The following is a 16477-nucleotide window of genomic DNA, read 5'->3' on the forward strand; positions in this document are numbered from 1 at the left end:
AGCGGAACCAAGTCTCAGATCCACAGGAGTCGAAGAACGATATCTACAATGAATTTATTATCCGTAGGAGCTTAAATTATTATTTTTTAACATTCGCTAACAATACCTCAAAGATAATTTGTATTTAGTTTCCTACTACTACGGTGTTTCTTTAAATGTAAGCAGTTTAAGATAGTCCACTAACAAGGATGGACTAATCCAAAACTGACGCAGAGCTTTGTGGGACTTGTAGTATTTTTTTTATGAGAATGTACCTGTGGTGCCTGAACATGGAAAAGAAAAATAACTTCAACACTTTTTTAATTTAAATACTTTTATTGAAGTCTTTGCAAACAGAGCACATTTTACATAGATGGTGAATATGATTTCTTAGTATGGGGGGAGCACAAAACCTGGAATAGCACTTACACCAAAAACAATGAAACAGAATCCAACTTTTTACATAATAAAAAGGAGCAAATAGAGAGTACTTTTTAATTAGCATTACCTATGTATGTACAGTGGGGGGAAAAAAATAATGTTCGTAAGCTAGATCTTTGGAAAAATTTAAAAGAAAAAAGTTTGTGAAATATTTAAATGCCTTTATATAACATCTAGCATCTAAACCAGTTTTCGCCAGCTTTTCAACAGTTGCAAAGGATTTCCCAAAACTTTGATTGACAGTTTCATTTTATCTATTTCACATGAAACAAACTTCCAGCAACCAGTGTAAATACTTGACCAGTTCAGTTTCACATACCCCGAGACAACTGCATGACTCTGACCCTTAGAAACAAAACGAACAGCTACATAAATAAAGGAAATTAAAATTACCAAAATGGAATAAGCTTCCTAAAAACAGGTGATCAGAACATGAAGAACATCTTGGGATCAAAATATTCATTAGGAAACTAGCTTTTTGTATGTATTTACAGTTTGTAGGCAATAATGCAAACACATTTTTTTTATGAACAGTTGTAATTAGCTGTTACTTTATCCTACTATTCTTACTTGTGTTGGCTAATTGCAACATCTGCTGAGTGCTTGGACGTGTCCAAATGGATTGATTGTGTGGCTGATACTGAGGGACACGATCAGGGTTTGTTGTTGTCACTCAGAGATAGCACTTTACTTTTACTTGTCTAGAGTTCTCAGTTATTTGATATAAAATCTGATTCAAATTAAATAATGTATAATTCTCCATTTGGGGTATCAAGTAAAGTTTAGCAAAACAGTGTCAATAAACTCTTTACTTTAATGATAAATCCAGAGTTTTATGTGTTTTGCATGTTTATCGCCTCATGCACACTAGCCTTATAACCCCTTGCCCATTCCAGCTTTTGGTGACTGCACTGAATGAGCAGCACCTCTCTGTCCATCCTTGTCTTCCCGCTCTCTGAGGGTCTGAGGTGAGGCCTGTGAGGGGGGAGACGGTGGGGGATACGACGGAGGCGGTATGCCAAGGTGAGGGAAAGATGGAAGAACAGGCCTTGGAGAAGTGGGAAGTGGTGGAGGCGTCGTCGAAATAGAGGAGTGTTGAGTTGGACGTGCGCGAGAGGTGGCAGGAGAGGCATGTGCGCTCCTGGCACGCATTGGTTCAGCAGGACAGTCACTTATTTGCTCAAGCAGCGATGGCATGTCTCCTTCAATCTTCTCAAGCACTGCAACCATTTGCTTTTCAATCTGTTCAATCACACTGTCCATTTGCCAGTCACTTGCAGCACTGCTCCCACCTCCTCCGTGATGTAGACCAGTCCCATACATCCCTACCCCTCCTCCGCTTGTATACAAAGAACTATATGGACTCCCATAGCTCCCTGCTATCCCCATCCCCACAGTCACTGATTCTGGATTGTACGGTGTGGCATGACGACCCAAACTAGCAGAGCTGCCTGCTGTATAACACCCTGGTCCTGGAGAAACAGCTGTTCTGGTCATGCTTACCTCAGCACTGTGCCTGTCTGTTCTTTTGACATTCCTATCTCTTCTACTTACAGGGCTAGCATCACCCCTTAACCTAACTCCCATTCCTGTTTCCACCCCAGTCTCCTGCTCCACTGCTGAAGTAACTGGAGCTCCCACTGACCTTTCTGCCATTTCTTCAGGCACTTGTGTCTGACACCAGCTTCCATCGGTTTCATCCTTCTGTAGACTTTTGGTAGCTGGTCTTTTCTCTGGCGAGCATGTTGCAATAACAGACGATGCAGAGGGAGGACTGTGAAGGGTTGCAGCCATCTTCTGTTTGCTTTTGGGCTCAGGAGAAGTGAATGCATGTTTTTTATTCACATCTGTGCCTGAAGAGCTTTCTAACAGCTTTGAGTGTTCGGGGGTATGTTTGGCCTCTGGTATTTCTTTATTTTGACCTAAATTGGCAGCCATTCTTCTGGTTCCATCCCCTGCTCCCTTTTTTACACTTGGCTTACCAAGCTCCTCTTGTGCAGGTCTAGGGGCTGAATTTGATTGGCTGAGAGGCTCCTGAATATCTGATGGAGAAATTCCTACAGATGGGCCTGTAGCCTTGTTTACTTCTTCTGGTATTTCCTCTACTTTAATGGTGCTCTCATCCTGGTATGTACCCACTTGTGCACTTTCAACAGTAACCTCTAAAGACACGCTGCTTGATGTGACCCCCTCATCAGTTGTGCCTTTTTCTCCCTCATCACTTGTCCACTGTGAAATGCGTCCTTCAATGCCCTGAACTTCAGCTGAGCTGTCATTTAGTGCCTCAGAGTTCTTCAGTCGTTGCATGAAGGTGGTTACACGGATTGCTTTCTGTAATTAGGAGATAAAGCAAAAACAAGGTAAAGACGACAGAGTTAATGCAGTATACATAATGAACAAACTTTAGAGACAAGTGTTGGACAAATTGCATGTTCAAGCACCATGGTTTAGCACCACAAGCACTGAGGTGCAATTTCTGTGGAGCAAAGAAATGTTAGTGTCAGTTGTTTACCATCAGGAGAGTATAATATATTATATACCCTGGTTTAAATCAATCTCAAGACTCACTGTTCTCCAGGAACTCCTTGACTACTTGCTGATTGCAAAAGATAAACATATACTGTACATGTGGATGTCCTGTTTGAGTTACAGTAATCTGATTACTTTTAGTCTACAAGCACTGGAGGAGTTATAGAGATGTGAGAGCTTGGCAATTGTTTCTAAACCAGGGAGTTGAATTCCCTTGAATTCACTGAAAATGAAACCCACTAAATACACAATGGCTTAACTGAAGAGCTTCTATTTGTGTGAGCTGAATGCAACAACAGTATGGGACAATGAGCCAGGATTTGTGTAAGAGGAATGCTAGAGGGCCTTACAGTCCAAATCACTGCAGTTCAACAGTCAACAGTGGCCAACAGCCTTCATTTCCTTTCCATTTCTCCTTCTCCTTATCTACACTGATGCAAATACAGAACAGCACTTGGTTCCTCTTGCTAATTGTTATATGTTTTCTGTTAGTCGAGTTACAGAAACTAGTGCAGATGAGGAGAAAGAAAGGTGCAGAGCAGGCCACGTTGATCATCTGGATCTAATCCAATGAAGAAAAGTGGGACGGAGTAGATGGATCTCTGTTTGAGACAGACAGAGTGACAATGAGCTGGAACAGAGCTTGAGAAGAACCTGAACAGCCTCGCCATGATCGATGCACTTCAAAGTTGTCAGCGATTCTGATTTGCTAACTTTACCAATAAGAACCCCTATTTAAATAAAAAATATTGTTCCTTATTTAAAACAAATGTGTGGTTTAATCATGCCAGACTGAATGAGAGTTTTTAATCTCATGCTCTGTCCTTTCATTCTCACTCATAACAAAACAACAATACCTTCAACTCCTGGGATCACATGGAGAAAGAGAGAAGAGGTTTACATCTGTTACTCTCACTGAAGATCAGCATCTTTTTTCTTCTTCCTAATTGTCAATATTGTCTATCCCGTTATGCATTTAATTGCATCGCTTGCTAATTTAAATCATACCTCTGCAGAGTTGTGCAATAAGCTTCAATTACATTAATTTCCAAGCAAAAAGCTTGCTCCTCCATTTACTTTGCTGCTCATTTCAGTGCATTTACTAAATTTCATTGTGCTGCAAGAAATAAAAAGAGCTCATACCCGCCATTTGGCCTTGGCAAAGTTCTTTTCAAATTGGGCACACACACCGTCCTTTAAGTTCTTCTCTGATGCACCATTCCCTGCAATCCTGGTCAAAGACAGTGGGACAGTAAAGAAAAGCCCAGGTGTGTGCAACAAGTTGTGAATATATACACACAACTACCATTCATGTTGAAGTGCATCTTGTGCTGTGACTCTCAGCATCTGGTCCACTTCCATAAGTCGACACACAAGCTCCTTAGCTGAAAGACAAAGAGCACAAAAAGTAAAAGATGTCATTTATGGTGATAAATAAACAGATGCTTAATTTTTTTAAATAAATTAAAAATGAGAGGGATGTTATATAAACACAATGAATCAGGCAGTGAAATAAAATTTTAATGTCAGAAAGTAGCAGTGGGTGTTTAGTGCCATCGAGTGGTGGAGAGAAACACCTGCAGGGGAAATGTCATCCCAGTAAGGAGAGTCAAACTCAAAGTCTCCAGCAACAATGCGACAAAAGATGATGCGATTATGTAGATCTGTGTTCTCTTCTTCAGTTTCATCATAAAAAGGAGGATTACCCGATAAGCTGCAAAACAAACAAATAAAAAACGAAGCACAAAAAATAAAAGGGTGATTATATTAACACAAAGCACACTTCTAGAAATTATGTACTTTGTATGCATGAATCTGTTACGTTGTAAGTTTTAAGCAGCTTAGAACATATTGTACTGTTAGCTGAAATGTAGTTTTTGAAATTAAATGTGGACACTCACAGTATGTACATGATCACACCCACAGCCCAGCAGTCCACCGGACGACCGTATCGGTGTCGAGCCACCACTTCTGGAGCTGATGGCAAAGAGTTCAGTCGATGCAACAAAAAGAAATATATGTAAATGGATTGCACTTCTATATCGCTTTTCTATCTTATCAAGACACTCAAAGTGCTTTACACTACAATCTGTGCCCTCATTTACCCATTCATACAGGACTCTACTATTTCTGTACAAAGAATAATCAGTGCTTCATCACATTCTTTTTTTTTCATTTACCCTTTATTTATACAGGTAGTCTCAATGAGTCACGAGAACTCATTTTCAAGAGAAACCTGTTTTTGGGAGCAAATGGTGGGGCCTAAGGGCTTTGCTCAAGGGCTCAGAGTGGGGCAAAAGAGGGTGGAGGCTGGTGTGGGTGCTTCACCTATCCCACCCACATTCTGATATTGTCAGTGTTGAACCTGTGACTTTCCTATCACAGGCCCATCTTCTCTAACCTCTGCACCACCACTCCCCTACACCGATGGAACACACATCAGAGGCAATGAGGGGTTCGGTGTCTTGCCCATGGACACTTTGGCACGGACTGCTGGTGGAATCGAACCCCCAGCTTTTGTATTGGAGGCTGGCTGCTCTAACCACTCAGCCACAGCCACACTGTATATGTGAAATGCTCCTGAATATGTGAAATACAAATAAATTCTTGGTTTTAATAGACACTTTCACAGCATAGAATATAAAACTACTCGGACAACTTTCATCTGAAGCTCTCATTTTAGCTTCTCCTCCCTCTTCCCATCAGTGACTCTATTCCTTTTCATTATTTACTGATTTCATTACCTAGCCCAGCATTATGAATGATTGCACTGGTCTTAAACTGCAGAGAACCATGGCCAAAGCACAGCTCTGCACTTCAGATTGCCCTCACATAAACCTCAGAAAGACAGAGAGGACTGAGGCAATACACAGAATCAAAGAGCAGATGAAAAGAGAGGATAAACAGGAGGCGCAGGGCAAGTGCTGAATGCTTTCAGTCCTATTTATGTTTTTCAGGGCTTTATGTTTCACTGTAAGAGTTTTTGTCAGATTGTCATCTTCAAGAGCACAAAAAGTACAGACATCAAAAAGGCAAAATATTGCCCTGAGTTTAGATGCACAACAGAAAGTGAAAGTATTAGTAAAATGCAAGAAACTATAAGAAATGCTAAATGAATGAAAACCAAAAGCCCACATAGATGAAGTGTAACCCACCTAAGTATTCGGGTGTTCCGCAGGGCTCTGTAATCGGGCCGTTCTCAAACCTGGAGAGGTAAAAGTCTCGCAGAACTACTCTGTTGTGATTGTTTTCTGTGTAGTACATCAGGTTTTCAAGCTAAAGGGAAAAGAAAAAAGGAAGAAAAAAAAACATTTGTTACAAACGTGATAAAAAGATTTATAGAAATTAATTGATACGGATTGGCAAAATAACATATGAAAACTGCAGCCAGTTATCACTTTTATTTGAACAAAACAGACATTGCCACACAGTTAATAGGATATTTAAGATTTCAGTCCTTAATTTTCATATTGTATTTTTTTTCTTTTTGAAAAGTAAAATGGAAATAGAAATGGTAAAAAAAAATTTAAAATATTGTTGCTTTTAAATGCTGTAAGGTTTCTCAACAGATGGAATATGCACAAAATTTTTGAACAGTCTAGCAGCTGGAGAAAGATAGAATAATGATAAATAATTTTGGCAAAACAATATCAAAACCTGACTGATAATTATGAAAAAAAAAAATTAATTCCACCTTTATTTGTACAGGTTAGTTCCACTGAGCCATGGGGACTTATTTACAAGAGAGTCCTGAAATGCCTGATCCAAGTGATTTTTACAGAATAATTTAAGAACAACTATCTCCTGAGAATAAGCCACAATTTCATTTTTTGCTAGACAAATAGCTGTAAAAATCAAAACTTTCATCCATACAGATAGATTCACTGTCAAATGTTCTTTTTTTAATGACGCATAAGTCAAAAATACCTTTTATATGGAATGTCATTTCTTGATGCTATTATGCATGTTCAAACATATTGAAGTGTTTCATGTTGGAGTCTATTAATTCTTAAACATGTAAATAAAATGAACTTTCTTGACAGATTTATATTTTGCATCAATACGTTGATAGAGAAGAACAAATTATTTTAATATACAATGTCATAGATGATTAAAATATTTTAAACCTAGCACACACAGTAAGCAAACCATACCATAGCTAATACACTGTAATCATGTTCAGGTTGATAATTGTGGCACTATTGAATATCCTATTGCTAAATTACTGTTAAACCATGTAGGTTAGTGATGAAAACAAAGCAGTACAATTGTCTTTTTATCTAGGAACCTCTTGAACTGAACCCAAATCTCACAGTATGTGTCACTGTAAGAGACTCTACTTCCTCAGACGGCTGAGGCGAGCTGGTCTGGGAAGCTCAGTCCTCACCTCCTTCTACAGGTGTGCAGTGGAGAGCATCCTGTGCTCGAGCATCAATGTGTGGCATGGAGGCTGCACAGCTGCAGAAAGAAAAGCTTTGCAGAGAGTGGTGAAGGCTGCACAGAAATCTGTTGGAATCAGCCTCCCCACCATCACAGACATCTACACCTCCAGATGCAGGAAGAGGGCCACCAGCATCATGAAGGACCCCACTCACCCAGCACACACACTTTTTGCCCCACTCCCCTCAGGAAGGAGGTTAAGGAGCATTAAATGTAGAACCACTAGACTGAGGAACAGCTTCTACCCTGAGGCTGTTAGACTCATGAATCTCTAACCAGAATAATCACTGTGAAAAACCATATCATGTTGCTGCTGATCTGTTTCATGTTGCTGCTGATCTGTTTCAATGTTGATGTGTTCATGCGTGCACATCTGCTCACAGACTCATGTTCATGTTTGTGCTGATGTTCAATGTTTTTATGTTATGAGTGCTTAGTGTATATTTAGTTGATGTTTTTCTTAGTTCATATCTTAGATGTTATTACTGTTTTTCTTATACATTTTATTGTTGGATGTAACTGGGACCCTGTGTACATAATTTCGCTCCACCACATGTACCACATGAGGTGCGAATGACAATAAAGAAACTCTGACTCTGACTCTGACTGTAACTGAAGTTTTTAGGACAAGCTGTACAAGTCCCATCCTATGTATTTCTACCTTCTACCAGCAGGTGGAGTCTGAAGGCAAAGTTATACTGTTGTTCCCTTTTAATGGATTCAGAATGAGGGATAAACTTATACATTTGTTTGCAAGCATGAGTATCATAGATTGTTCCAAGCCATTAAGACCATGTTTACTCCCAAAGTAAAAGTCAAGTACTCAGTTAATAATTCAGATAGCAGAGAAATGCTTCCATATGTCTCCACACTCCACAGAGAATCTGTGGACTAAATGTTCAATATTGCTCTCTGGGAAGGGATGATGAAGAGGTGAAGTCACAGTAAAAAGTTGTTTATTTCTCTTCCTTTTATAATTCTACAGGTAGGCCATTAGTTTATTCAAATCTCACCACAAAGACACACATTTTAGTGTATACACACAAAAGCACAAACGTAGGTGCCACACCTCGTCTCTTATCCGCATAGGGATTACTGTACTTCTTCAAAATAACACCTTTTCTTTCTCCCTGCTCTACCATGACTCCAAGTCTTAAACATAAAAAAGTCTAGCCACGAGAACTTCACGTCTCTGTGGGAGATGTTCTTGAATTGCGCCGCTCGGAGTGGCTGCATGTTGGAGTACGTTACATCTATTCTGAGATATTGCTTTTGGAAACTTTAATTCATCTTTTGCTGGATGTAAATCACATTTTTTTTAGATGATTATTTCCTCTGGCATCAGATGCTGTGTAGCTGGAAGGATTTTTACTGAAACTTTTCTAGTTTTGGACATTTGTTATGATGCGTAACCATGACAACAAGGTGTTTTTTTTAACAACCAGGAGCAGCTGATTAACATCTTAAAAGCTCAAATAATATATCAGCCACAGCCCCAAATCTCAAATGAGTTTAAAAGGAGGTGCCGCAGATGCATTCCCGTCTCCTTGCCGGATGTGCTCAATTGTCTGACCACTGAGATCCTGGAACTAGCAGGAACCACAGTTTGTGACAGCAGAAGGACTGGGATCATCCCCTGGCATCTGCAGACAGCTGTTCGCAGCGACAAGGAGCTCGGCAGGCTGCTGGGAGGAGCGACCATCGCTCTGGGAGGAGTTCTGCACGGCATTCAGTTGGTCCTGCTGACTGGAGGAACCGAGAGGTCAGCTGAGTCTGGGTGGATGGATCAGACAGCATCTGCAGCCAGTTTCTTTGGATCCGCTGTGGACGGACCTTTACGAGAGATCCTTCCTGCCTACAGCCATCAGTATCGATGACATTTCTTAATGAAACGAGGATAATGAGTTACAATAACATTTCATTTCCCTTTGGGATTAACACAGTTTTATTTATTTGTTTTAATGAACTCCCCAGTTTGTACTTTCCAGGTGAAACATATTTGCATACACACACCTAATATGATGTGGTGGTGGATAGTCAGTGCAGTTGTACCTTAAGGTTCCTGTGAACAATGTTGAGGGAGTGTAAGTACGCCACGGCCTCAAGAACTTGTTTGATCACATTGGAAGCGTCTCTCTCTGTGTAGTTCCCTTGGTCTAGAATCCAGTCGAACACATCTCCTCCTGTGGCGCTGCACATAATTGCACACTGTATGTCAGTGTTATTTTTTAACACGACAAAATTTCTTGTTGCATCAAAGTTGTTGCTCTTTTGTTTGTTTGTGTGTTGCTTTCACTGCCCCAGTCCTAGCACAGCTGATCAGTTAAAGAAAGTGCGCTGGGTATTACTCTTTAAGACTTCGTTGACTTTGGAGACAAACAACGGGAGCGATTATCACATATATTGCTCTCAATAGAATGACTATTGCCCAGGCCGAGCTGTGAGCTACACGTTAGCCGCCTGACGACTGCCGTCACTTTGAGTAAAGTTCTCTTCCCGGTGTTTCAGTAATGGAAATGCTTTGTGCTCATCGTTTTTGTCCATGTTATTGCTTTTAAACAAAGTTACAAATGTTGAATTGCACGAGTCACAAGCGATGCATATTTGCCGTGCTCCGGCAAATCGATTTCAAGCTCCTCGTTCCAGGTCTCCCATTGCAAAGCAATGCTTCAGGGCCACTGAGTAATGTTGAGTGTTACTGAGAGCAAATATCTCATCAAACCTAACACCTTCCTCTGTTGCTGAGGGGAGAACCAGAGCACACAGTAATAAGTGGAAAGATTCAATTCCCACCTCTGAAATGATGGGTTTATTTGTGTGAGTGTTAAGATGCACAGAGGCACAAATATATGCATTGTCAAAGAATGATTTTACAGAAAAGGGAAATGTAAAAAAAATAAATAAAAAAACTACACTCACAGTTCCTGGATGATGAAGTATTCTTTCCGGGTCTCAAATGTGTCTATCAGCTGGAGGATGTTTGGGTGATTGAGCCTGGAGCAGAAATTATTCAGATTTTTCAGACTACAGGGTTTCACATGCAAATTTGTTACAGTTCCTTTCAAATTTAGAAATTTGAATACATCATTTTTTTTTTATTGTTCTATTTTCAGACTTTTTCATTTCTCCAAATGTTTACGGGCCAATTACGTACAGTTTCAAGATCATGATTTCGTTCTTGGCAGCCTTGCGGACTTTCTTGCCATCTTTCTTGAGGAATTTCTTGCAGACAAACACCTTTTGTGTTTGTCTGTCCTTTGCCAGGCACAGCTCGCAGAACTCCTTCCTACACAGAAAGAAATAAAAAAGAAAATAGACAGACTGAGAGGAAAAAAGATAAATAATGTGTCAGATGACGGATGAAAAGGTAACTGTGTGTTTAAGTGAAGCATAAAAACCATGCTTGGCTGTTTTTTTTAATCACATCTGACAAGAATGACCCAAGAGAGATGAGGAATAATATTCAAATTAGGAAGATTCAGAACACTGGCTGGGCTGGTGAAATATAGTGAAAGAATTTAATTGGAAGGTGAGCGGCTGGGTTGAATAAATAGACTGTAAATAAAAATCTACGGGGCGTCATCAGCTTCTTTAGCCTCTGAGGCAAATTGTACTTCATGCAAATGGATTTAAAGAATCAGTATTAAGAAAGGTTACACAGAAATATTTCTTAATGAACAAATATACTTACAAAAAAAATGTATAATTAGTGATTTTTTATTGTCCAGCATTAATATTTTTCATTTAAACTGGCTTGTTTCATTAATGTTAAAACACTTACAGCACAGAAAAAAGATCAGGAAGCTTTTTTACACACATAGTTAATCATTTTTTATTTACTTCGCTGCAGCTGTAACACCTTCAATAATTGTTGAAGAAGTGCACGTGAGAGATGAATGTTTGTACTTTTTTTCTGATCTCATGTTTTCTTCATTGTGTGTGTGTGTGTTATGTAAATTCTTAGCAAAAACCTCTGAGGCCAGATGTTGTTGTTGCCATATGGCCTCTTACACCAATTGGTATTTGTGCATATGGTCTGTGTGTGCATGTGTGTGTCTTTTGAGCTGTGGTGTTCTGGAGAAAGAAATTATACATTTTCACCCAGCAATGATGGTTATCACAGACCTCTGCATGAAAATTGTATTAAAAATGTTAAAAACTGCGAAAAAGAAACAAACGCCTTGGAAATTGTATTAAATGGACAGACATGATCAAGCGATGTAGATTATTATTAAAAAATGACTATTAAATGGGGAAAAAAACAACCAACAACGCTATTTTCAAGAAAAGCTAAACAATAAGTGCAGGGAAAAGAGTTCAGATTAATTTTACACAATTTGCAAAGTTAATAAAGCACTTGAAAATTTAAAACTAATAAATTATTTGTAAATAGGGGTGCCAGAACAGAAAATCTGAAACGCATGCATGAAGTTTTAAGACACTTACGCTCGAAGGACTTGTCCAAACTCATATTTGTCTGTGACGTCAGATATGTTGCAATAGGTTCGCCCATCTCGCAGGGCAAGGCATCCAAATGGCATCACGGCATTCACCTAACAAAAAGAAGAAAAAGAAAAAGTGTAAATGATTGTTGATTCCACTCACATTCAATTTTAGCTCATTATATGTAACTTTTATTGAGTTATTGCCAGATTTGTGTTTTCGAAGTTCGGCTGCTGTGGCATTTATCTTGAATTCAAGGTTCAAAATTCAAGTATCTTTATTGTCACTTGCACCAAATATGGCCATGAGGTGGAATGAATCTGCGTACTCAAGGTCCCAGTTACACCCAAAAATAGCAAAAATATAAAGTACAAAAGAAGCAGTATATAAGTAATAATACGCTAAATGAATGCTAAACAATACGTTAGAGATATAAGATAAACGCTAAAACACTAATTAAGTAAACAGTTAAACAGCAGTCCAAACAACATGGGAACATGGGAATTGGGTTGGCTTTAACAATTAATGAATTGTAGAGGTAAATTCAAGAAAAACTTTTCCTCAAAGATTTAATAAAATCTGTCAAGTAGTTGAGGTATTTTGCTGAAAGACAAAGTTGACATAGTTGTCAGCATAATGTAAAACAAAATGTTTGTGCAATCTGTTAATGCTCAGAATATGTTAGAAATCAGTCTCAGCTATTGCCGCACCAAATTTTGGGTCTATACCTTTATAACCGACTCAGTTATGGTCATTTTTTTTGTTTTTTAAAGTCACTTGGTCGTGGCAGTCCGTGAATCAGGCTGACCACAAAAGTTAATTAGTTGTAGGTGTGCATCCTATAAATACTTAAGAGTTTCATTGCAAAATCAATGCAGGAAAGCGAGTAGTTATTAGTGCCATTATTGTTTTATATGCTGATAAAACGAAGCTACAACCAAGTCAGTTTCTTGACTAATCTAGATACCATGCCTTTGGCAGCCTCGTTGCGTGCCAGCAATGTCAACAGATACTAAGCTTCACGCTAAGCTTCTCTATGCTCTGCTAAAGTCTGTAGATTCTGTTCGACGTCTGTTGAGTTGACATTAAACTTTATCTATAAATGGCATTGTTGAAAAACACACACTCATGCACACTTGCACACACCATACTGGTTTATTTAGGCGTCACTGGTGTGGCAGGAAATGCTGACAGTTCCTGATATTTGATGACAAATTGTTATGTGATTTACATCTAAAACTTGCTGCAAGCGTTCCTACGAGTTAATCTTTTTGTTTGATTCCCGCTGTTAATGCTGCACACTTTATGTAATACTATACAGTACAAAGACTGTAATCCTTGGAGATCTTTTCATACTTCTTGTGCATGTTAGGTTATGCATTTTGAAAACACACTTTGTTTTTATCATGTTCACCCTGAAATAGAGTGTGACCCTACAGGAGGTTCCAACCATCCAGGTAGAAATCCAGGAATCAAGATAGTGAATCAGCAATCAATAAACCATTTCAGCACAGTCCTCAGGCACTCCTCACCCACATCTTCTAAACACTCCATCTACTGTAGGAAGCAGATCGCTTGTAAGATACAGTCATCTATCCTCAAGGTCCTTCTGCAGCTCCAAACACCTGACTTTACCCATTCCCGTTGTATGTTTTCATTTCACTCGCATCTCGTTGATGGATATTGTTTATATTCTGCCCATATGGGGCTTAGGGGCGACGTCCAGACAAAACTGGGCAATTGAAAAAAAATGATGTGATAGTAGCTGCAAATGAGGTGTTAAGAGAGGAAGAGTATGCCAGGAGAGAAAATGCATCAGGAGATAGTGATAACATAAAAATAGTTTTGCTTTTGTATTTTACTGAAGGAGAGGGAAACTGAAGGGGGAAAAAGTGGAGAATTTAAAATGGAGTCTACTTACCCCCAAGGATGAATGATAGAAAAGTGAAAAATCTTAAAAGTTGGCATCGTTTTAAGGATGCCTTTTAAAAAATGGACATTAGTGATATAAAATCCTGATTGTGTGTGTTTGTCAGGGTATGTGTTGCATTTCTAGTGTATATGATAGGGCCGACGGTGCCTGAGGTGGAGGAGGGGAGGGAGAGTGCTGTATAATCCAACCGCTGGCCCTAATCTCTAATCTGTACCCCTAATCCAGAGTGCTGGGATACACTGTGTGTGTATGCGCTTGTGTATGAGAGTGTGTGACTAAACAAGTGCAAAGGTTGTTTCAAATGTGTGACATGTGCAAATGTGAGTGAGAGCAGAAGGGTGCATGCTTGTGTGTCCATATGCGTGTCCGTGCATGATGCTTCCATGTGATGGTCATAGCGGTGGATTGAAAAGATCTAGTTTCTGCTGAAGTTTATGTAAAAACAACAATATTCCCATGACAAAGTCCAGTTCAGTGAAGGTGATGCTGGCATTGTGGAAAAGGATCACATCCATTCATGTGGTAACATAGTGTATGGAGTACAACGGCTGATAAGGTGCAAAATGGGGAAAGATGTCACAAACTGAAGGCCTCAAATTTCTTGAAGGAATACATATTGCATGCAGCTTTTCTTGCCAGAGTTTTAGACCAAGACCATTTTATGATGAGAAATAACAGAGTAGTAGCTCTTATGGCAACCCATGAAAATGACGTTATGCACAATGTCATACAATTTAGCAAAATCTACGTAGATACATATAGTTGGAGTATGTGGAGGATGTTTTATCAAAACTTGTTCAGTGTTTTATGAGATAAATTGCTAACAGAGAGGGCCGACTGACAGTTACTGCCAAAGTTTAAGCACAGATGTTCCATAAAGCGTAGTGCTCCTACTGTGTGTTGGCAATGACTCTTCAGTTACGACCTCACTAAATTTTAGCTCAATATCTGTAAAATTGGCATAGTTATTACCATTTTTGTGTTTGCCAAGACTACTTAGCTAAGGCGGCCATCTTGAGTTGGGTGTTTCCAAACGTTAGTCAGCTGTAGATGAGCTTCTAATTAGAGATGCATGATATTATCGGCATGGTATTGGTATCAGCCGATATTAGCGATAGAGCTAAACATAGGACATTGGCCATTTCATCAAAAATAATTCACCAATATAAAAGGCACTGGTTTAAAAAAAATAAATATATATATATTATATATTTATAAAGTGTTACATCATTTTCAGACCCTTTTTTTGGCATCTGCATTTGGTAGCAGGCCAATTTGACAAAGACCATGCAGAATAATGTAGTATTTTAATTCCACAGCAGAGAAAGCTATGTATTCTCTGTAGGTAGGTCTAGTGATTTTTTAAAATCGGCATTGGTATCGGTTATTGGCCAACTAAGTTTTAACATATTGTCATATCGAATATTGGCCAAAAATCCAATATCATGCATCCCTACTTCCAATGATTACTTTCTGAGAGTTTTATTGAAATCTGCCATCTTGTTCATGAGATACCTGCTCATGCTACAGTCAAATTAACACAGATACACGAGCAAAACATTAGTGTCCTGCTGCCTTTGAGAACAATGTTTTATATTCTTAAAAATAAAGTCATGATCACATCCTCTGTCCCCTGCCTCGCTCACAGCCCTTCATGTCATGTTTTCTGCTCCTGTCATCCAACCACGCCTACTCTCTACGTTCAGCCTAATCAGCGCTCATGCCGGACATCTGTTACCTGCCCTATATAAGACCCATGCTCACTCTAATTCCCTGCCAGATTATCGTACACTTCATATTTCTGATTATCCAGCCATCTTGCTCTTGTTCTTGTTCACGCCTGACGTTCACGCCTTGATCTTTGGATTTCGACCTCACGCCTCATCATTAGGATTTACTGCTCTGCCTGCTCCTCGCCTGATTGTGTCTGCCCATCTGACCCTGGTTTCAAGTACTTCTTCTTCCTACAAATTTCTGACCCTTTTGGACTTGTTATTGGCACTCTGACTCCCTGTGTATGATCTCCACCTGTGTTCTGGAACTTGTTCTTGGATTTTTCTCCTCCGACCACACTCTCCTCAGCTCTGCCTTGCAGCTGCATTTCACCGAGTGATAGTGCCCAGCTCCAACAGGTGGCCCTCATCTCACCTGCTTGAGAAACTCTGACAGGTGGCTCTCTCCCTCCTGCTTGTGAGGACCTGTCACCGCAGCTGGATCCCGAGTCCTGACTCACTCCAGCAGCTGAATATCAATAAATCTGTTTTCTTGTTTTTACACTCTTGTTGTCTGGCTGAATTCTGAATCCAAAAACCTGAACTCTGACACATAACTCATTTAGTCTATACCAACTATATCATTCTGTCATCAGGCTCCTGAAGATTTGTCTGACTTAAAAAAATAAAAACAAATTTAACACCTTTTGCTGGGAGCAAACTTCATATAACAGTGTTTTCATTTCACATGATGATGAACACTGATTTGTTTTCATAAAAAAAGACCTTCAGCTCATTTGTTGCCAGCATTTCATCGTTGACCTGCAGAAACCTTAAAGCAATGCCTTCATGTCCCACACAAATCATCTGCTAGTAACAAAGTAATTGTATGCCTTCATCCAGATAAGCGTTGCTGATGTTGACAGAGTGATGTGTGGCTTCAGCAGTCATTTTAAGACCTACGCCATCTGTGGCCCTGATGGGGAGAAGTTCATCACTC

The 16477-nt window shown here is 39.5% G+C and overlaps 1 protein-coding gene across 1 annotated transcript; it reads right to left on the reverse strand.

Moving 5' to 3' along the window:
• Window positions 1-988: 988 nt before the first annotated feature.
• camkvl (CaM kinase-like vesicle-associated, like) lies at window positions 989-11936 on the reverse strand. The gene is made up of 11 exons (XM_037684109.1): window positions 11836-11936; window positions 10544-10675; window positions 10309-10383; window positions 9442-9580; window positions 6105-6225; window positions 4851-4926; window positions 4527-4663; window positions 4256-4334; window positions 4093-4180; window positions 3807-3815; window positions 989-2751 (listed from the first exon to the last, which is right to left on the reverse strand). Exons 1-11 carry the CDS (start codon window positions 11928-11930, stop codon window positions 1294-1296), a joined length of 2409 nt encoding a protein of 802 aa, XP_037540037.1. The 5' UTR covers window positions 11931-11936; the 3' UTR covers window positions 989-1293.
• Window positions 11937-16477: the final 4541 nt, after the last annotated feature.

Source organism: Nematolebias whitei, chromosome 11, assembly GCF_014905685.2.
Source record: "Nematolebias whitei isolate Nwh7 chromosome 11, NemWhi1, whole genome shotgun sequence".
Classification (NCBI taxonomy): domain Eukaryota; kingdom Metazoa; phylum Chordata; class Actinopteri; order Cyprinodontiformes; family Rivulidae; genus Nematolebias; species Nematolebias whitei.

Excerpts from the sequence above, each read along its gene's own strand:
- camkvl (XM_037684109.1), bottom strand. The coding sequence starts at position 11,930 with ATGCCATTTGGATGCCTTGCCCTGCGAGATGGGCGAACCTATTGCAAC. Across the intron at positions 9,581-10,308 it reads TACTTCATCATCCAGGAACT|CGCCACAGGAGGAGATGTGT; the intron begins GTGAGTGTAGTT and ends AATTATGTGCAG. Across the intron at positions 4,335-4,526 it reads GGATGACATTTCCCCTGCAG|CTAAGGAGCTTGTGTGTCGA; the intron begins GTGTTTCTCTCC and ends TTTGTCTTTCAG.